General features: G+C 49.6%; 1 protein-coding gene across 7 annotated transcripts in view; it reads right to left on the bottom strand.

Moving 5' to 3' along the window:
- Positions 1-2,763: 2,763 nt before the first annotated feature.
- sept9b (septin 9b) overlaps positions 2,764-23,251 on the bottom strand; it is an 87,656-nt gene continuing 67,168 nt past the window's right edge. For all 7 annotated transcript variants that reach the window (XM_035405510.1, XM_035405512.1, XM_035405511.1 and 4 more), the window contains 8 exons: positions 19,199-19,327; positions 18,417-18,498; positions 18,152-18,289; positions 11,058-11,175; positions 8,524-8,619; positions 8,310-8,406; positions 6,104-6,155; positions 2,764-5,485 (listed from right to left, as the gene is read on the bottom strand). In XM_035405510.1, the coding sequence (XP_035261401.1) occupies positions 5,353-5,485; positions 6,104-6,155; positions 8,310-8,406; positions 8,524-8,619; positions 11,058-11,175; positions 18,152-18,289; positions 18,417-18,498; positions 19,199-19,327 (845 nt within the window). In that variant the 3' untranslated portion in view covers positions 2,764-5,352. The remainder of the gene's footprint in view (positions 5,486-6,103; positions 6,156-8,309; positions 8,407-8,523; positions 8,620-11,057; positions 11,176-18,151; positions 18,290-18,416; positions 18,499-19,198; positions 19,328-23,251) is intronic.

Genomic DNA, 23,251 nt, shown 5'->3' with positions numbered 1-23,251 from the left:
TGCGAGTGTGTGGTAATGAGTGTGAGTGTGTGGTAATGAGTGCGAGTGTGTGGTAATGAGTGCGAGTGTGAGTGTGTGGTAATGAGTGCGAGTGTGTGGTAATGAGTGTGAGTGTGAGGTAATGTGTGTGTGTGGTAATGAGTGAGTGTGTGGTAATGAGTGTGAGTGTGTGGTAATGAGTGAGTGTGTGGTAATGAGTGCGAGTGTGTGGTAATGAGTGCGAGTGTGTGGTAATGAGTGTGAGTGTGTGGTAATAAGTGCGAGTGTGTGGTAATGAGTGTGAGTGTGTGGTAATGAGTGTGAGTGTGTGGTATGCTTGAATTGAGGCTGTGCCTTTTTGAAGCGTGACTGTGCTGCAGGTTAGGACCCGCATGAGTATCACCTGCTGATTGTGTTACACAAACACGGCTAATTACAGAGCTGTCAGTTCTGTCACCAGCCCTTATGTTTCTGGAGTGGGGGGTGGGGGTGGGGGGTGGGGGGGAGGCTGTTTTACTCTCAAGATCCATTACAGCAGCAGTGAGCATATCACACACTTGCGTGTCTGTGCGAGGACGTGTCGCCTGGGTGCTATTAGTAGTAGTACAACAAGGCCTCTGCAAAGTGAGCAATTGTTTGTTTGTATTGCAATTAATCTCATAAAATATGCCTTGAATACAGAGCAATTAACGCTGCCAAGTAATACATTTACTGAGGCCACATTTGCGGGGGAAATAAAAAAACTAATAATATATATATATATATATATATATATAAATAAACTGTCATTCGCACTCAAATATTACAATTTCTCTTCAAGGTTAACCATGTGCAACATGAACAAAATGTCTCCAGGCTACAGACGGCTGGATTTCCCCCAGGAAGCGTGAGCACCAGGGGGCCCCGGCGGCGCCTGCGGCTGAGTCTCGGCGGTACGAGCCCAGCCAGCGAGACTCCTCTCCTCCTGCAACACGGGAAAACAAATTCGCAAATTCTCCCCGTCCCACACACTCAAATAATTACCTCGGTGGAATCTATCGCCCAGCGATTCGGGGGGGGTGTGGGGGAAAGCGGGACACACACACACACACGCACACACACACACACACACGTTCACGTTTTACGCCCAGGTACTCTTCCTGAATGATTCATCCCTACGCGCTGCTTAAAACGAGCACACGATATGAATTTTTAAAAAGGAAACAAACAAGGAAGACAAAATAGCGGGGGGAGTCCTCGTGTAATAACGAGGAGCAGGTTTGCACAGCGTCTGTTCCCTTCGCTGATGTCATGAGCCAGCGGGGGAAACTGGCGGCGTAAGGAAGAGACCGAAATTTTTTTGGCAAATACATTTCTAAGTGTCACTTTTCTGATCATCGATCAGCATTTAGCGCTCGTCGAACTACCGGAGTCACGAAACGCTTTGATTTCCACCCCGCTGACCGATGTCAATTTAGACGTCTAAACCGACGTCAAAACGTGTGGTGTGACAGCACTAACATTACATTACATTACAGGCATTTAGCAGACGCTCTTATCCAGAGCGACGTACAACAAGTGCATTAGGTGTGCGTTGAAGTGCCCAGTCGTCCTATTCCTGACTTCGTTGTTACCGTGTACTCCTACTGGCACGGCAACCGTGCTTCATGAAGGTGCATTAACTGTCTTAACTGCTGCTTGTATTTTCCATAGATTGCGTTGTTGCCGTTCTCGTTGTGTTAGTGTTAATCAGTTTAACCACCAGGGTCCAGGTTGAACTATGCGGTTGTTCCCTGTACTTGGACCGGTACTTCTCTCTAGGGGTTTCGTCATACTTGTTCATGGTTATGGTTGTACACTTTGTTGTACGTCGCTCTGGATAAGAGCGTCTGCCAAATGCCTGTAATGTAATGTAATGAAATCTACCTTGAGCGATGCAGACCAGGCATTCCACAGGTGGGCTCAGAACCCTAGGTAGAGCGTATTGGCCAAACTGCAGGCATTACAGTAGGTCTGGTGATACCACCCACCCTGTCTATCTGCAATGATAGCATGTCCAGATCCAGCGGCAGCCATTTTGGTGCACTCAGAAAGCATTCCAGCCTATAAGTACTGTACTAATGCACCCTAACCACGCTTGTGTAACGTAGCTTCATAAGCGCTTTGCGATCTTGAGATGAAAGGCGTCATTTATACCCCGTCCATTACTAGTGTAATTACAGGGACAGTGGACCCAACGAAATTCTCAGACTTGTGGCGGTTGGGTCAATGGTTCATTTCGAGGTTGCGGGAGGAAGTGGTGTTTGGCTCGGGCTGGATGCCTGACCCAGGACAGCGTGCGGTTCTCTCAAGTCCGGGCCGGTCCAAACCCAAACACGTTCAAACACTTCGGAAAGACCCTCCAAACTGCAGCATCTGCGCATTCCTGGGACTGTTGGGGAGAGGAGTGCATCTGAGGATGCATCGAGAAGTGCGTTAAAATGCACATTTTAACTGAGCACAACAATTACCCCTCACTTCATTCCCTCTGTTTAATGCTCACCTCTCTCTGCTCATCTTACCTGCCAAATATCATTAGTCAACTTCTGGAAGAAGAGCAACTGTATGCAACACATTATATGTGCATTTCAGAATACATCAGCCGGGTTTGGGGATGTAAGCCTAATGCACTGCATTATCTGTTGAGGTACCTGACATCCAGGAATCTTCCTGAATCAGGTACGGCAGACAAGGACTTGGTAAGTTCACGAATCATGCACAAGACAGTTCAAGTCATTCTAAATATTTATATGACAGAATAAATAATAAACAGTTACAAATTGCCATCTTTATTTCTTTGAAATAGCATATCAAAGATAAATCTTAATATTTATACCAGTACAAAAAAATGATTGACACAAGGAATATACAGCACAAAACACAAGAATAATCCTATTGCCATTTCATTTTATTTTTTATATTTCTGTTTAAAGACAAATGTAATTACTACTCTTCTCTGGCATCCTGTTTGTTAAGCATCAATTTTTCATCCCCATGAATTTTATCCGGTGGTAAACCTCTTATCTGAAAGGGAGCCATTTCTCTCATAATCTTTGTTGACTGCAGTGCAACTCACAAAAAAAAAAAAAAAAAAAATCAGGAAACCAATAATAGCGCAGGGGCGCCCCGATTTGCCACGTGGGAAGCCAATCAGTTTCTCTGATCCTGTGTAAATGGACAAATTATTAGGGACCTTTATTAACCTGAGAGAAATAGCCCTGTTCATTTTGTCGGGCCTCCCCCTAAAAGGTAGGTGCCTGCCCAGCCCTCTGATCTCTCTCTCTCCCCTCTCACCCCCCCGCTGTGCCACTGACACCCATCGCTAGTTCTGCCCAACTCCCGCCCCCCCACATCACCCTTCCTCACGGGGGGAGAGAGCAACTGAGCCTCATCATCAGCAGGTCTGGCTTGCACAGTTAGCGGGAAGACAACACATCTGCCAAACATCTGTCCCTTCCAGACAGACCTCACCTTGTTAGGGGAGGGAGGGGAAATGGAGATTATGGTTTTTTTTTTTTTTTTTTTTTTTTTAAGAGGGCGGTCCCGCATTCTGATTGGCTGGCTCCAGCTGCGCAAGTTTCAGCTTCGCTGGCGTTCGTCTGCGTTTTTTTACGGCACCCGCCATCTCAGATACCGCGCGTTAGGGGTTTTTAAAATCGCACCGCGTGCCTCATGTTCCAGTTCGATCAATGTGCTAGTGGACAGCTGCCAATAAATAAAGGAACAGAAACTAGGGAGGGCACAGAGACAATCACCCCAAGACAAAGGCCACTACTCCCAGGGGGAAAAGGAACAATACTGCAGAACTGCGTGCTTTCCACAATACTTCACTTTGCCACGCGTTTAAAATTCAGCAAACTTACGTACGTAAACTGCAGAACCCCTGCAAGAAAAACACTTTCTGTCGTACAGTAGTCCGGGGGTGTCACCAACTACACTGAAAGAGTAGGCATACATTTAATCTTTAACACACTTAAATATTAATTCTTTCTTTTAAATCACATCTCTATTTGTTTCTCTTTAGAACAGAAAGAACACTTATTATTTGGTTTACATAAGGCACAGAGAGCATAAGAAATTAACAGTGTGTGCATTCCTTACACCCCCGCCCCCCACCTCCAATAAAAATAAACACAATAATAATTGTATAACAATGGCAACAACGCACTCTATAGATGGGACGAATGGCACAACGCAAAAACACAGCGAATAAAAGGGGTTATGGCATCGGCGGGCTTTCTGCAAAACATACAAACAAAAACCAGACAAAATACAGGCCGGGGTACTGAACGCCCCCCTCCACACCGCACGGGGCAGTGCAGAGGTCCCAACTCCCTAGACCCCCCTTAGTACAGGAGAGCGACCCCCCCAACCCCCCCCCAATACCACCACATAACACACTACAGTACACAACACAACACGACGTAACCTGCGACAATTTTATTTCTTTATGCATTTTCTTCCTTTTTACTTTCATCTTTTGCCTGTACACCACGTGCTCTCTCTCTCTACCGTGTGCTGCGCTACTTCTGTGGCTGAAGCGGGACGAACCCCCCCCCCCGCCCCACTTCCGCAGCTTCAGATCACACACACCCCACGGGACGGAAGGGTCTGTCCACCACCTCCACAGCCAGACCTCCTTAATTTAAAAAAAATATCCAGTCGTCTTTTCCAACTTCGGACACCACGCGTTTAAGTTATGCTGTGCGGATAAGGAAGCTGGATTAAAAAAATATTACTATGAATTTACGGGATTAGATAGTACAGAAAAAACAAGGAGTAGATTTTATTGCAGCACATTTTAACAAAATCGATGCAGCCTTTGACAAATTGACTCAAAGTGGCACAGTGACCGAAATCCAGAGCCACACCTCCTCCCCTTTCCCAGTCTTCAACCACCTGGCCCCGCCCTAACGCAGTTCCCCTGGAACCTTGGTACAGTCACAGTGACGCTGAAGAGCATTCAAGGGTAGACAATGAGACACTGGAATGGTATTATTGCAAGTATTACTCTAAACAACACGTAGCTATTAGATCAAAATGTTTTAACCCATCATGTAAAAAAAACTATTGCTGTTGGTGGCTCTATCCACAACCCAAAAAATGGATCACAGGTAGACTCCGGCACCTTCTTCACTAGAGGAGGCGGAGCCGAAAAAGGCCGGTGGTGCCCATGTGACCCGAGCGTGCGGCTGGTCCCCTCTCGGGTCGGGGGTCCAGGATTTGGGGAGGCAGGAGGCAGGAAGGGGGGTGAGGGTCGCCAGAAGGTCAGGACAGAGAGAAGAGGGGGTGGTCATTGCAGGCAGGACTGGGCGGGCGAGGTGGGGGGGGGGGGGGGTGAAGGTGGCCGAATGTCTACAGCTCGTGGGAGGACACGTCGTGCTCGGACACGCCGTTGGCCTGCGCGTTGCTCTCGTTCAGCCTCCGCACGCGGTACACCTCGTAGTGGATGCTGCTGGTGATGTCCTTGATGTTCTGCATGTGGGTTCTGAGAGACACGGCGACAGGAAGAGGGAATCTCGTCAGGCTGTTAACACGCCACGCTACACATGCATGTACATACGCATGCACGCACACACGGATGTGCGCACACACACACACAAACACACACACACACACACACACTTTCCAGCGTTCAAACTGGCATAGATAATTCTCCACACACACAAAAAAAAATGAATACCAGAAAGACTAAAGCTTAGGGGACCAGCGAAACTCTTTAAGAACTTTTGATGATCAACATCTGCTCAGGGCAGTAGGGATTGTAGACAATGTTTCCCAAACACACAGAGCGGGAGCTCCTGGGGCGGCTGGCTTGACCATGCAGCTCACTTCATAAAGTTAATTTAAGCATCTGTGCTCATGAAAATTATAATTTTACCCTCACTTTGAATTTCATTTGCAATCATTTCATAATAAATTTTAAAGCCCCTCCCCGCTCCCCCCTCCAGGGTAAGATGACCTCTTTCTTTCACTTCTAGTTAAAGCCCCACCATATTTGTTTTGCAGGCAAACCCACGTCACAAAACCACACGCAACGTGATCCAACACCACAGATGACGAACAGAGAGTAGAAGAAAACCATATTATATTATATATAGCTCACCTAATAAGCAGGTCCCGCAGATAAGAAAACTCACAGTGCGCAATGTTCTCCACTGAAACGACACAATTTAAAAACGTTTTAGCACATTTTGGCAGCAATTCTCCGTGTGAGCAATTTTTGCATTTTTAAAAAAATAATAAAATGTTACAGATACACATAATCATACTCATTGATGCCAATAGCAGTTCATCCTCCAGCTTGATGGAAAAGATAAATTAAGACAGTGAACACCTGAACGTGCTGTTGATAGAAAATTCTAATTAAATTCTGCTCATGTTTTAAGAAGATAAATATGTTCCTACTGGATATTTAACCAGACATACCTTTGAACGAAAGCAAATCTGAAGTATTCCACTAGAGGGCAGTAATACAATGTAGTACCACAGAGCAGAGGACACAATGTCATGTGATAAAAGCAGTAAGATCTGCTCTCTTTATCCATCATAACGGATTAATTCTTCCCAAGATAAATTAGTATGCGAGATAAGGCAAATTCTTCATTTCGACTGTGTGGAAGTCCCACAGTGTGGCAGCTCCATGAATTTGAGATCACTGTGTGTGTGTGCCATTGCCGAATACAGCGCACCAAAAAATAAATAAAATAAAAATCTGTTGTTGTCACTGAAAGCGTTTGAATTGCCCCTGAAGCTGAAACGAATGCTCACTGAGTGCATTTGGTAGGACAGCTGAGCCGGAGGAGAGCACCCAGGCCAGATTTATATATTGATTTATTTTATTTTTTAAAATGTTTTTATTTTGCCATGTGCCGCTGCCATTCACTCGCTCGCACATGCTGCTCTTGCTCTCTCTCTCTCTCCGTTATCAACCTCTTATTTCTGTCTCAGGGTTTCTCCACTGCTGGGCTGTGGCAGGTCCAGCAGAGAGTCTCAAAATGGCCGACGAGGCAAGGACTCTGAACTCTCATTAATGTGACCAAGTGTTAATGAAGATCAGGTCATAAAGGCCAGGTCATACAGTACACAATCACTGCTCAACAGAGAGTGCATGTTCTCTGACAGTATTTAAGCTTAATTGATGACAATAACTGAGCATTGGTAAGGGATCGGTAACCACAGCAAAAAGTTTCACCATAATCAATATTAATTTGCACAGGAAAAAGAAAGTTAACAATATTGCCACAGGAATAAAAATACATGAGGAAGCTGGCTAGAATGTGCGACTGAACTGCTAAATACAGCTGGGATGGGAGCCTTGGTCAGTACTGCAACGTGAATCCGTACAGACCAGCACTGCAAAGTGGGTCAGAGCAGCTCAGAGAGGACATTGTAGGTCAGTTCTGCGGTGTGGATCCATGTAAATCAGTATTAATAGGGTGGATCAGCGTAGATCAGTACTTTAGTGTCGACCAGTGCGGCACCACAGACCAGTATTTCACACTATGACAATAAGCCAATTGACCACGGTGTCTGTTCTTCTGTAGAAAGTGTCATATTAAATGAGGAAGAACTTCCCCCCCCATAGTGATTTGTTTGGCCATTGTTGACATGATTAAGCTTTGGTCCAGAACACAAAACGCTTTATGACACGGCCAAATCATGTGTACTTCACAGTTTGTCACTGGCGGTGAGCCCACACACTGTACACTAAATCACGATGATCTCAAGCTATAAATATGGACGTACTGCTGGTCCATGAAATCACACAGGAGACCTTTAAATCAACCTTTGAGTGTGACTCGGTGCAAGGCTGTCTAATCACAATAGCAGCATCTCAGTGTGAAATATTTTCCATTGTTTAGACAGCCAAAGCAATAATGGAGAAAGCAGGAGGGGAGGACATTACTTTCTGTTTTCCCCACTGCAGAAAACCTTAACCTGCATTAACCTTTTATGGTACCACACCATAGAGAACATTAACCTTATATGGTACCCAACTATAGAGAACATTAACCTTATATGGTACCCAACTATAGAGGACTTTAACCTTCTATGCTACTCAGTTATAGAGGACATTAGCCTTCTATGCTACCCAACTATAGCGGACATTCACTTTCTATAATTCCACAAGACAGGGGACAATAACCTTCTATGGTACCCAACTATAGAGGACATTAACCTTCTATTGGGCCACACTATAGAGGACAATATCTTTCTATGGTGTCACACTATAGAGAACATAAACATTCTATGTTCCTTACCAGAGGACAATATCCTTCTATGGCACCCGACTTTACAGAGGAAATTACCTTCTATGGTGCCCCACTTTGTTTTCCTCCCCAGAAGCCTTCTCCCATTGACCTGGTACTCCTGGTCACTCCCAACCACAGCGAAGGGGATCATCTCCTAAGGGACGAGCAACAACATGGACGCTGACTTCACACGCCGCGTCAAGACGGAGACACCGTCACGGAGGAGTGTTCGTTGGGGCTGCGGTGGGCGGGAGCCCCTCCGCACACTCACTCTGATCTTCTCATTGATCGTCCTGTCCTCGGCGTCCTCGTCAAACTCCTTCTGCGGGTAAACATCGATCCCATTGGTCCGCAACTCCTCCCTGATCTGCAGGTACACAAACAAACACAAAAAAAACTGTCGGTACACAGTATGGGCTATTGGTGCACAGACCCGGTGGCCATCAAACCCCTGTCCTGTCCTTAAAGGACCATTACAACCAAGATTAACATCTAGGGAGTATTCTAGCATGTTAAGGGCATACCACACTAAAAAGCGTATAATATCAGGGGGTAAGGGCATACCACACTAAAAAGCGTATAATATCAGGGGGTAAGGGCATACCACACTAAAAAGCGTATAATATCAGGGGGTAAGGGCATACCACACTAAAAAGCGTATAATATCAGGGGGTAAGGGCATACCACACTAAAAAGCGTATAATATCAGGGGGTAAGGGCATACCACACTAAAAAGCGTACTATAATATCAGGGGGTAAGGGCATACCACACTAAAAAGCGTACTATAATATCAGGGGGTAAAATAAGGACCTAAAATCATGACTAAGCAACTTGGTATGTGGGCCAACATGAGCTGCACCTCTGGAATTAGGAATGCAAGCGTGCATGCAGGACATTCCTCCCAACAATGGCCTGACCCAGGGCACTGACGCAGACGCCTAGTCATCCCACACGCCCTGCCGGAGAGCGCAGGAACTCAGGGGGGGGGAGGAGGAGGAGGAGGAGGAGGAGAACACGACCAGCCCAGTACAATAACACAGGAGGTCCCGGCAGGAAGGTGGGGAAACTGCGCCGGGCGGGGTCCCCGAGGATTGAGGGGTGACCCCACTCTGGGGTGAAGGCGAAGGCTCGAGACGTTCGGGTCATCGGCAGACACACGAATGGGATGTGGGAACGCACATAGACCCTGTCCTGCCCTGAGCTGAGGGCAATCCCAACAGCCTCCCCTCCTGTAGTCTCTCACGCAGTCGCAGAAATTAAATACTGAATTTAAAGGGGAAAATTATGTAAAGAAATATATATTTTTAAAAACCCCTCTGTCTGAAGCAACTTTTCAAGGGCCATCAATGGATGGAAGTCGTATACAAAAGGTTAATCACAAAAGCAGGTCACTTTCACACAACGGGCAACCCTTAAACAGAAGCGGAAAAGAGATGATTGTACAGCCTCTCATTGGCAGATGCATGCTTAACCACATAAGGGAAGTGATGTCATCAAGATGCGCCATTGTCACATCAGGAGCCAGAAAGGCATGAAGCACAGCTGCGCTGACACAGATACAAAGAGCCTTTTTTTCTTGTCCTGCGTGTAGGCAATCCCAGGGCCGAACACTGCCCCAAACCCAGCCAATCAAAACAACCCATTACAAAGTCCAAAGCTTCCACCTCAATTGGACAATTTTCTTGTTTGTCCTCAGCGGCCTGGAACAAACTGAATAGCGGGCAGAATGCCCCAGCATGCATCCTGCTCTCATTGAGCCATAAAGACGGACGCCAGAACGAGGTGGAAGTGCGCATCCCCTGTCCCCGTCTTCATCTCCTCTTAAGGCTGACAGCCATCCAAGAGAAACACGAGGAAGCACTGGAGAGCCTCCCGTCACGGAAAAACAGGAAGTGAGCGGCACCCTCTTCCTTCTTCCCGCTCTCCACCCACACAGAGGGGCCCCCTGGGAGTGACGGAGCTCTCCGCCCTGCATTTTACCATCCTTGGGGGGGGGTTCCCTCAGGACACTTGGTTGCACGCCTGCCCCCCCCCCCCCCCCCGCCCACCCCGAACCCCCCAGTCGAGAGAGGGAGGACCGCGGCATATGCCCACGGTGGAGAGCGAGCCGGCTGATCACACGCGGCTCATCTGGCCCGGATAAACCCGCCATCAGAAGGTTAAAGGAGCCCCCCGCTCCAGACGACGCCCCGCCCTCAGCTGGGGAATTAAACCCGGGCCCCTGGTTACGCCACTTAGCCTCAGAGCGGAGCCCGATGCTCCAGAGGGCTCTACAGGCCATCCTGCCAGCCTCCCCCCCCCCCCCCCCACCCCCCCCCCCCTCGGCCTTTGATTTCTACACTTTTTTGGCAGCCCCTGCGGTACATACCGGAGTGTTCCTACGCCTCCTTCCAGATCTGTAGTATGACGTGCGCCCTGTGAAGAGCCTGCCAACTGCGCTCTGGAAGAGCCCGCACAGAGGCGTACTTCTCTAATGGGGGGGGTTTAGGGGGGGGGTTTGTGAGGTTTGGGGTTGGGGGGGTGCCCTATGAAGAAGCAGCCAACTGCGCTCTGGAAGAACCCGCACAGGGCCAGAGGCGTACCTCTCTAATGGGGGGGGGGGGGGGGGGTTGTGAGTTTTGGGGGTTGGGGGGGTGCCCTGTGAAGAGGCAGCCAACTCTGCTCAGGAAGAACCCGCACAGAGTCAGAGGCATACCTCTCTAATAAGGGGGGGGGGGGGTACCCTATGAAGAGGCTGCCAACTCTGAACCCACACAGGCATACCTCTCTAATGGGGGGGTGTGGGGTGGGGGGGATGTTTATACCTTCTTTTTGAAGAAGTCCCTCTCCTCCAGAGTTAAAGTGTCTGCCTTGGCGATGACGGGGACGATGTTGACCACTTTACTGAGACGCCGCATGAACTCCACATCCAGGGGCCTCAGGCTGAAAGAGAGGGGGGGGGGGGGCGGAGGGAATTCAGTGAGAAACACAGCGGAGGAGGAGAGCCTCAAAATCCCGGTGCCTCACCACGAAAAACCCGCCCCAGCACGCGCCCAGCTTGTCAGGACAGAGAGGAGGCAATTCATTTAATTTCATTGGTTCTGTTTATCGCCAGGATACAGGATGAAAAACAACCAAATCGATCACATGAACACGGCATGAGAACTGTACGCCTTTCTCCCCTTTTGAGTCTTTGGCTGTAGATCACAAGACAATCCAGCAGGGGGCGACAGAACTACACTTACTGATCTACCGATGAGACAGACCAGGGCCGGGAAGCTCCACCCAGAATATCTGCTGCAGCCAGCGTCTCACCTGTACTCCTGTGCGCAAGTCCGACACCACAGTGGTGTCTGTGGCTAAGCCGCAGTTAAATTAGACACGCATCTGCTAGTGCATGCTGCTTCCGACAGCACGTACAAAACTTAAGACAGAGGCCCAGTATCTCAATTTGAAAACTGACACTAAGCGAAACGAACAGGAAGTTATCGATACGTTTTTTTTTAATATCATGCAAAAACTAAGTACAAGTGCCTTCAACACACCCACTCAGCTCAGTTTAAAAAAAAGCAGCCATCATACTGTCCCGCATCCTCAATCAAAGCTACTACAAATGCACGCACAATAAAAAGCTAACGTAGCCTGAGGCGATGAGCAATGATTTCTGCATTGCGTTCAGCTGAGTATCATGGCACGGGAAGCCTGTCCCAGGGAAAGCCAAAAATTCGCTTCCTTAGGCCTTCAGAACTGGAAGCAAATCTGAGCCCTATAAACAGACTGTGGGACTTTGATGTCCTGGGCTTTATCAACACTGCTTGTGAGAGAAAACTGACTTTTTGGTTCTCTTAAAACATCATACATTATGTTTGAGTCTCCACAAAGAATAAACAGTGTACTGCGTCTGAGTCACCAGTAAAGGACACACAGTGACAAACATATATTTGAGTCCCCACAAATAATACAGTGTGTATTTCTGCGTCAGAACCATTTGTGGAGGTCGTTTGTGGAGAGGGTCACTTCTGTTTTCTGCAGCTGATTACGGCGATTTTTTTTCCAGGATGAAGCGTACTGTTGGCAGAGCCTCTGGTTAATATAAATTTTTTTCCTTCCCAACCAATTAGTCTTGTGAAGGTTCAGCGTCAGAGTTCAAGGCTCTGTAAGCAGCTGCAGAGAGGCAGACATCTGCAGGGCTGGATGAACATGAAAGGCTAATCTATCTTTATAGGGGAGACTCACAATCCCACGCTCACATATCACACCCCCAAGAAACCACAAATGTGTCCATCACGTCGCAGGTCTGCAGGAGTGTCACATGGTACAGGCCATAGACCAGAAGCAGAGCATCTTGTCCTCAGGTGTGAAACCATGACACGCGCTCGTATGCGCATAAACGTGCACACACACATATATACACACACACACACATACATACACATGCAAACACACACACACACACACACACATCACGCACACACATATATACACGTGCAAACACACACACACACACACACACACACACACACACATAGACACACACACACAGACACATCACGCACACACACACACACACAGACACAGACACAGACAGACACATCACGCACACACACACCAGGCACACACACACACACACACACAGACACAGACACATCAGGCACACACACACACACACACATATACACGTGCAAACACACACGCACACACACATCACGCACACACATATATACACGTGCAAACACACACACACACACACACACACATAGACACACACACACACACATCACGCACACACATATATACACGTGCAAACACACACACACACACATACATACACACATCACGCACACACATATATACACGTGCAAACACACACACACACACACCACGCACACACATATATACACACGTGCACACACACACACACACACACACACACACACGCACACACACAGACACATCACGCACACATGCACGCATGCATACATGCACACATTCACAGACAGGCACACACACACACACACACACACACGCACACTTGCACACACACATATACACGCACACACACACGCACGCACGCACGTGCACACGCACACACACACACATATACACGCACATGCACGCACGCATACATGCACACATTCACAGACAGACAGACACACACATGGACACACAGGCACACACACGCACACTTGCACACACACGCACACACGCACACACACACGCGCACGCACACACACACACACACACGCACACACGCACACACGCACACACGCACACACGCACACACGCACACACACATATATATACACGCACACACACGCACACACGCACACACACATATATATACACGCACACACACGCACACACACACACACGCGCACACACGCGCACACACATATATATACACGCACACACACACACACACACACACACACACACGCACGCGCACACACGCACACACACGCACGCGTACCCATTCCCGGACACACAAGTCAAGAGCTCCTCGTCCGGAAGAGCAGTCTAGCCTCGCTCTGCCGGAAGCTAATTTGCGGTCTCGTTTGAATGAAAACAGGAAGAAGAAAAGCTGAAGCGCAAAGGAAGCAGCGACCACAAGCTGCAAACGGCCTCTATCGGGTGCTCTGGCTCTCTCTGTCTGAAACCGTCTGCTCTCACTGGCGGTCCTGCGCCACTTTCAATACACGGAGGCCCAAGCCTGGTCTCAGGGAACCGCCAATAGAGGATCTGGGAAAAAAACCCCAAAAAAAGCCCCCAAGGGGGAAGCGTGCCGTCATCTCCTCAATTAACGAGGACTCCGTTCCGCTTTGTGAACTACACAGCCCCGAAAAACCACAGGTGCCAATTTTATCTTTCATACTAGGGATCGTAGTGCATTCTGCTCTGGATCCTGATTAAAAAAAAAACCCAAAAAAAACAAGGTGATGCAAACCCTGTTATGCGCCATCTCAACGCGTTCCGTGAGGTCACGTGATCCACCACGCCGCTGGCACTACCGAATTCGCACTTACGGCACGATCATCACATTCCTTATAATTCTGTCATTACGCTCCCGTGGCACAGAGACAAGCAGCGATAAAACATGGACCTGGCGGCACATCCAAGTAATCGGTTACAGACGCTGGCCAGCGCGCTCACCAGAGCAGACGTTTGTGAAAACGCACGACTGGAAAGCAGCGCAGAGGAGCCCTTCTCTTTCGAAACGTGGGCCAGAGCCTCTGCAAGAGAAAAGGCTCGCTCTCCGGCCCAGCACATTCCCATCTGCTCTCCTCTCATCTCCGCGCCAAGCTCCCGTCCCAGCTGCATTTAGCAGTTCGGCAGCAGCCTGCGACCGGGTCCCCACAAGACCAGGGTCCCCACAAGACCGGGGTCCCCACAAGACTAGGGTCCCCACAAGTCCAGGGTCCCCACAAAACTGGGGTCCCCACAAGTCCAGGGTCCCCACAAGTCCAGGGTCCCCACAAAACTGGGGTCCCCACAAGTCCAGGGTCCCCACAAGTCCAGGGTCCCCACAAGACCAGGGTCCCCACAAGTCCAGGGTCCCCACAAAACTGGGGTCCCCACAAGACTGGGGTCCCCACAAGTCCAGGGTCCCCACAAGACCGGGGTCCCCACAAGTCAAGGGTAGTGTGAAACCCCAACACTAGCAAAGGGCTTCTCTGATGTGCGCTCCTGAAATCTCTGGGTGGCAGTTAGGATAGAAGCCTCCAACTTCCCGTTTCACCGCTTCCTCTCCCAAACAGACGGCCCCTGGGGAAGCAGGTGCCGCAGGTTTCCTGGCAGGGGCTGCTACGTGGGGGGTGGTGGGTTGGGGGGTGGAGAGGGGGCTGGAGAAGACCTTAATTTTTTTGGACTTCTCGAAACAGGCCCAGGCTCGTGCTGAACGACGCACAGGAACCCACAAGACCGTCCCAGCAGCTGACAGACCGCCAGCAGAATGCTGCCCTGGGGCAGCTGCTTTGAGGATGGAGGGAGAGAGGGAGGGAGGGAGGGAAGAAGGAGATGAAGGAGTGTGCCTGACAACAAGCTCTCGCACTGGGGGGCTCACTCACACAAGCAGATAACTGTTCCAGAAACGCTGGTGAGGGGGTGTGGGGAAGGGGGGGGGGGGGGTGGGCAGCTGAGACTAAAGCTGTGGAGATTGTGAGCCGTGATGTGCTAATATGGGGAGGGGGTCTATGGGGTCATGCTAACTCTGTCAGGAAGTTATTACTGCACGTATGCAGTCGGGGAAAGTTCGCAACAACACTGCACAACTACAGTACAGCGCAATATATATGATAAAGGTTACAAAAAAAAAACAAAAAAAACAAGTGATACGTGTTCAGGCAGAAGAAAACGCACTAAATAACAAGTGAAAGAGGGAAGGTATGCACATAATTTAACATTATATGCGTCTATATTACAAATGCACACAGGAAAAAACTAAATTTTAGTTTACACAGGGGGAAAAAAGCTTCCTGAACAAGTCTGTCACCATGGTAACTGACTTCATGGAAATTTCATGGAAAGTTTCAATGATTTAAAAACAAGACCAGGTCAAAACTTAGTATATGGCTGGAGCTAACACGCTTCATCCGGCCGACCAATGGTGAAACTTCACAACTCGGCCGACCAATGGTGTAACTTCATCACTCACTCACGTTTGCAGGGCTGACCCCGCTGTTGCGGTCCAGCCAAAAAAAAACAAAAAAAAAAACAAAAAACTGTGATACAAGAAAATATCCTAAACTGGGACACGGCCTGCTCCTGACCCCCTGCAACGCCCCTCAGCCTCTGTGCGAGATTGTGGGTAGACAAGAGTTAAAGAAAGGAAACATGGCAGAATACCCCAAAATCAAATCCAGATGTCCTAACAGCAGAAGAGAGAGAGAGGGAGAGAGAAAGAGAGACTTGCAGACACAAGGAAAAGGCAAAAGATTTTCAGGGCTGAATGGACCTGTGCCACGTTTCCAGTCACGGAAAAACTATTGTTGCTGGACGGGAGGAGAGCGGGAGAGGAACTGCAGTCTGGGTTAGCAAACAGTTCCCCATCTGGGTTCCTCACACAGTCCGCACACAAAGAAAGTCACAAAGCAAATCTCCGCTCCATTCAGCCGGTCAGCAGCGGATTTAATAAGACCGACAAGTCCAGCAGACCCACCTCGCTTCCATCTTTCATTAAGCAGTGGGGTTTTCTTTTTTCATATTGCATGCAGCAGCACCAGTGTTTGTCTAAGAGGCCCACATATTCCACACTGACCAACATGCACAGCTCAGCACTGGGGGAGGGGGGGACACTCACTCGAAACCACAAAGCTATTAAAAGCACAGAACAAATACAAGCATAAAAAAGTCAGACACATTTTTGACAGTTTAGACAAACTGACCGTTGAACCCTGGTTGTGTATATCAGTGTATTAGACGGATCACCATAGAGAGCAATCATCTTATTCAGCTCTCTACTCTACGCCCAAGACAAGAGCCAAACGCCACAGAGCCACTTGGCCTCAGTGACTCTGTGCCGCAGATATCTGGCCATGCTGCTCAGTAAATACAAGATTATTTATCGCTGGAGTTTCCTGGTAAGTACAGGGCACACCGCACACTTGTGAAAGAGAACAAGCCCAGCCCCTGGCATGCCCTTCCCACACAGAGCAACAATGGAAAGAAAGGAGCCGTTGTGGAACCCGATTCCCCAAATATGATTCCAGTCTCAAAGGACAGGATCAGTTTCACTTGTCGGATTTTTAAAGAAAGGGCAGGAAATGGTTCATAGCGAATGGCGAAGAGAAGGCCAAGGTAGGGGTATGTGCACGTGGGCATTTGTGATGGTGACACTGGAGCTGGTCTTGTAACTAAAAGGTTGCAGGTTCAATTCCTGGGTAGGACACTGTCGTTGTCCCATTGAGCAAGGTACTAAACCTGCATTGCTCCAGTATATATCCAGCTGTAATGTGCCTTGCAATGTAAATTCTATATACAAATTTAAGTAAGTCGTTCTGGATAAGAGCGTCTGCTAAATGCCTGTAATGTAACAATGTACTGATGGAAGGTGGGGTGGCATTAGATGCCCTTGCCCTCAGTGTAGGAGGGCACCAATCACACGACAGCGCCGACTAGCTGCTCCCGTCCCACAGAAAGCCCAGAGGTCAGCTTATCGCGCCCCGCCCCCTCTGGAGATGACTGATGCGTGACCGCGTCCTTGCCCCCGGAAACATTCACCCTCAGCACGCGGGTTAGCGGAGCGTACACAGCTACAGTAGCACACAGCAGCAGCGGCGCTCCCATCAAACTGACAATAATATGCAGAAAATACACCTGCCAGGAAGTGCATATCTACACATACTCAACTGTAAGAATATTTGTGAGGGTGTGTGTGTGTGTATATGTATTTGTATGTGCTTGTGTGTATGTGTGTGAGTTTATGCGTGCGTGTGTGTGTGTGTGTGTATTTGTATGTGCTTGTGTGTTTATGCGTGCGTGTGTGTGTGTGTGTGTAGTACAGCAATGTGCAGCACACTGTACTGTAGGTCAGCAGGACACTGTTCTGTAGGTCAGGCGGCGCACTCTACTGTAGGTCAGGCGGCACACTGTACTGTAGGTCAGGCGGCACACTGTACTGTAGGTCAGGCGGCACACTACTGTAGGTCAGGCGGCGCACACTACTGTAGGTCAGGCGGCACACTACTGTAGGTCAGGCGGCACACTCTACTGTAGGTCAGGCGGCACACTACTGTAGGTCAGGCGGCACACTCTACTGTAGGTCAGGCGGCACACTGTACTGTAGGTCAGGCGGCACACTGTACTGTAGGTCAGGCGGCACACTGTACTGTAGGTCAGTCGGCACACTGTACTGTAGGTCAGGCGGCACACTGTACTGTAGGTCAGGCAGCACACTGTACTGTAGGTCAGGCAGCACACTGACCTGTGGCCGGTAGGGGGGATGAAGTATATACAGCAGTGCACGCGTGAGTCTGGGATCCTCTTCTTCCTGTTGATGTTGATCTCCTCCTGAAGGTACTGCTCATACTGGTCATTAATGAACTTCATAATGGGCTGCCAGCTTTTGGACAGGAAAAACGGAGAGAGAGAGAAGAAAAAAAGAAGAGAGAGAGAGTGAGTGAGTGAGGGTATAACACGATGCATTGCGATTCTGTTCTCCACAAGCATTTGTCAGAATCAGCACTTACCAGTCTTCGTTGTTGATCTGATCCCCAAAACCTGGAGTGTCGATTACCGTCAATTTCATCCTCACGCCCTTCTCCTCAATGTCTGAGTGGGAACAGTGGTGGGGAGGGGGGGGGGTATGGGACAAAGGAAGTCATTAATCCGCATACATGTGACTTCAATATGTTGAATTTCATAAAACTATGGGCCAGCTACACCACACCATTGACACGACTCAAAAAACATCTCTTCAAATGGACTCCACTCATGCAGTATTTTCGTTTATGTCATTTTCCACCAAAGTGCTGGCGTGTCTGTGATGCGAACTGCGTCTAAAACAAACACAGAGCCACAGCTTAATTCTCTTCAATTTTCCACCAGTGTCCCAGGATATGTCCTTCCGATGAAGGTGAACAAAAGCTGACATTCATCATGTGAACGAGCAGGATTAACTATGGATACCTTACCGTAGTTTCTGCATAGACGCAAAATGACTGCGGGTCAAATAGAAAAGCCAGCCAAGACAGCTCCGAACAATGTGTGCAAGGACCACATCAGATTAGCAGCTCCAAATGTATGCTTTCGTGCTTACATTGCTTTTGCTATGCTAACCACCAAAACGTACACGCTAAATGCAATCATCAAAGCTATGGGCATTTGGGACTTTTGAAATTAATGTGCCGTGCCCAAAGCATCATATCCGGGCAGTTCCTGGTAAACGCGCTCTGTCACGCGCATGTGATGCGAACGGCTGACGTGATTGGCTGATGTGAGTGAGTCATCAGCGAGCTCCTGTTCGGCTCACCGTGACTGATGGACTTGATCTCGATGGTCTGGGGGATCCGCTCCTCCTCCGGGGTCAGCACGGACTTCCGGCTCACCTTGGACTTGAAGAGGGTGTTCATGAGGGTGGACTTCCCCAAGCCACTCTGTCCTGCACAGAGACCAAGGGACGGGGAGGGAGGGAGGGAGGGGGGGGGGGGGGAGAGAGAGAGAGAGAGAGAGACATAGAGAGAGAGAGAGAGAGAGAGAGAGAGAGAGGGAGGGAGGGGGGAGAGAGACAGCGAGAGAGAGGGAGGGAGGGGGAGAGAGAGAGAGGGAGGGAGGGAGAGAGAGAGACAAAGAGACAGAGAGAGAGAGAGAGAGAGAGAGAGGGAGGGAGAGAGAGACAAAGATAGAAGAAGGGAGGGGGAGAGAGAGAGGGAGGGAGAGAGAGAGAGCAGCGACTGGGTCAGCTGACTTCCCACACAAACACATCACAAGGCACATCTAAACTTAACTCCCCTTCTCCAAGGCCGTCAACGAAAGAAATCGACTTATTTTTCCCCCCATCAGCCTGTGTCTCAGATCTCCACGTTGTGTCCCTGTCTGCTTCCATAATTGCCTATTCTTGTTCCTGTCTCCCACTCCCACTGGTGGGGTGCCTGACCCGAGCCCAGAGACACCCCCGTAACCTGCCGCCCGCCCTGCCACCCCCTGTCCCAGCTGAACACCCCACCCCAGGACTGCCCCGTCCAGCTGTCCGCACACACAGCCAGCGTGGCTTGATTGACACACGTTTGAAAAAACCACCTACTTCGGATTGGCTGTTACGTGCATGAGCTTGCTGGTGTACGATTGGCTCCCCCTGATGAGTCCGGTTCCTATATGCTACTTGTCTGCCAAGGGATTTTTTTGCCACTGAAACATTTGCACTAGGTTTGCTTTCGTGTAGTTTTTGGCCAAGACAGGGGGGGGGGGGGGGGGGGGGGGGGTGGGGGGGGGGGGGGGAAGGATTTCTAAATGTACAATAAACGTATGACGCATTTTACATTCTACATGATTCGATTTGAGCCTCGGTTACACCCGTCCTCCCTTATGAGCGATGGTCATTACCGTACGTTACTGACTGTACACGTGGCACTGAGGACCGAAGAAGATGGCCGGCCATTACTTGCTGAATGCGAGCTGGCTAAAGGAGAGGGCGACAGGTCAGCCCTGCCAGTGGCAGAGCCAGAGGGAAAACGGACTTTCTGCACAATGAAGGATAGAACACAAGGCCCAGTGTCCCGGAGAGGAGAGGAGAGCTACGGTCCACATCAACATCCATCAGCAGCACGCAGCGATGGGGCCAGCTGGAGACAGGCCAGGGCAGTCAGCTCCCTCGCTTCCTCCCTTCTCCCTGCTCTCTCTCTCGCTCCCTCCCTCCTTCACTCTCCCTCACTCTCTCCCGCACTCCCTCCCTCCCTCCCTCCCTCCTCCCTCTCTCCCTCACTACCTCCCTCCCTGCTCTCACCCTCTCTCTCCCTCCTGCTCTCCTTCATTCCCACTCCCCCTCCCTCCTCACTGCTCCCGCCCTCACTCTCCCTCACTCACTCCATACCTCACTCCCTCCCTCTCTCCTTCCCTCACTCACTCCCTCACTCCCTCTCTCACTCCCTCGCTCGCTCTCATCCTGGGGACCTTGAAGCCTGCTCTGTAACAATGCCTGATGCACAAGTGCACCAATGCCCAAAAGCACATACATATGAGAGCATGGGCAGCATCACCATCTATACAGTCCTATTATTGAGGAAAACAACATATATATATTTGCAGGAAACGTGTAAATTCATACGTATATTTTAGCAAAATGTGCACAAGTTGTGCACACATTCCTGTCAGTCTCTGTGGAGAACATCAAGGGAAGAGCTGTGGTTCCTCATAAAATAATGCAAAACCATTATCTTTGTAGTAGTACAGGTTCAGCAGGCTGAGTTAATGATTTCCCGATCCAGATTCTATTTGAGCTTTCTTGCTAACGCTGCAGTTGCTAGGCAGGTACTGCGCACATCGAGGTAATGCAGCTCAAAAGAAGATAAACAGTGTGAAAGGGATGTTTGATCCAGTTCTCTTTTTGAACCGTCTAATAAAGGTGATGTTTGAAGAGGTGTGTTTGCGAGGAGAGAGGTCCCTTTCAGCCGGAGCGCGGAAGGGCAGCTCCCAAACGCTAACCGTCTGCAGATTTAAGTTCAGTGGATCTGAAACGGCAGCAAGTCAGGCCCCAGCAGACCGAATGGAATTCATACATCGTGGAGCCATTATGGGACCGTGAAATATAGCGCAAGGAGGGCGGGCCTCTTTTTAGGAAAGCACTTCCTCCGCATGTTGAACTGCTGAAGAGGGGAAATCATGGCAAGTGGTGGAGGGGGGTGGGGTGGGGGGGGGGGGCATGGGAGGTCACGGCAGAACGACAGCCTGGATAACCGGCAACGACAGCAACCCTGCGCCCCTGCCGGCGATGACCCGGGGGGGTCACGCTGTCCAAGGGCTCAAAGTCAGCCTGGGAAACGAAGGGCTCCAGAGGCCTTTAAAACACTTCAGTCGGTATTAGTCAGCTGCCACGCCGTCCATGATTCAGCTTCTTTCTCAGCTTCTCTAAGAGCAGAGAGCTGCTGCGCACACGACGCGATTAACACGCCGATGTCTCAATCTGCACCGCAGGCCCTGCGCCGTCTCCTCCAGATCAATCAAGTGTGGTTTGAGCCACAATGGCCGCCGGATGCTCGAATGCGTAAACAGCCAGCCCCTTCCGTGCAAGCGCCTGCTCACCACCGTTTGCGCGCGGTTGAGCCATGATGGAAACAGACCCACACCCACACACACACACACACGATCCTTTCAGATTCCTCAACACACTCGCTGGCTGCGTTCCACCCTCTGCAGTCATGTGTTGCACACACTGTATTCCCTGAGAATGCGAACGGAGCGTTAAGACTTGGCATTAGCTGCGCATAGCACAGTGAGCGACAGCAGAACCACAGTCTGTAAAGCCTGACCTAAATCTTTGCGCAGACCTAACTTACCTTTAGAAAAGACTAAAATTAAGACAGGATAATGATGCAATGCACGCAATGAAATGCATTCTCGACCTGATGCATTGATTGCATCGAACTAGCCTGGAAGTCAACGTTTCCACCCTACAGTCCTCATGCAGACCAGGTCAATGTGGAAAATATCCATTATCTCAGTCCAAATCTCAAAGGCTCAATGGGATGTCTTCAATGGTGAACGCAAACAAAAACTCTATTCAAGTGAAAGGACCAGTAAAACCCCACACAGTGTAGAACAGGAAATACTACACAGAAAGCAGCCACTTGAGGGTTTTTTTTTACATTTATTTAAAACAGCCCAAATGGTTTAGGTGGAGCCTGGCAGGAAGTGTCCCATCCTCAGATCAATGAAGAAGAGAAGAGGAATGAGCTCCAGAGTGGCCCAGGGCTTAGTACTCGACCTTGAGACATTGGTCTGCTCCGTTTAACAGTATTTTATAGATTAGCTGCTGTTTTGGGGAAACTTCTTCAGTCCAGGACGTCTGAACTCTGAGTCCGTGCGACACCGAACAACAGCCACTCAAATCAAAACACAATTTTTTCCAGGGCCAAGACTACGATGAGAACTGAAACTAGTCTTTGTCCCCACGTTCCAAAACGATCACTTCCTGGGCCGCGCGGTGCCTGCTCGTGCCTCACCCTGCTTTCGCTTCTTTTTTTGGGGTTTGTGCTTTCGGCACCCACAGGGCATGATGGGGTTTCGTTGGGCTTCACCAAGAGATGAGCCCCCCCCTGTCGGGAGGAGGCACGGTAAAGCCTGTGTTTTACTGTGCGATGCTCTGTGCTGCAGCACTGTGAGGGCTCACTGACTCACAGAGGCGGCTTGTAATTGGCTGCTCTTAACCACCGCCTGTGAGCGTCGGCCTGCGAAAGTGATGAGGTCATCATTCTGCAGTTAGGAGGCTCCGCCCCCCTCCAACGGGCACCCGTGTCAGGAGCTGCTCTTTCTACCACTGGTCCCCCTCCGCTTTCTAATCCCCTAGAGCAGTGTTTCTCAACCCCGGTCC

The sequence above is a fragment of the Anguilla anguilla genome, chromosome 2, assembly GCF_013347855.1.
Source record: "Anguilla anguilla isolate fAngAng1 chromosome 2, fAngAng1.pri, whole genome shotgun sequence".
Taxonomy (NCBI): domain Eukaryota; kingdom Metazoa; phylum Chordata; class Actinopteri; order Anguilliformes; family Anguillidae; genus Anguilla; species Anguilla anguilla.
Note: the sequence above shows the minus strand (reverse complement) of the source record. Positions and strands in the feature narration are given on the sequence as shown.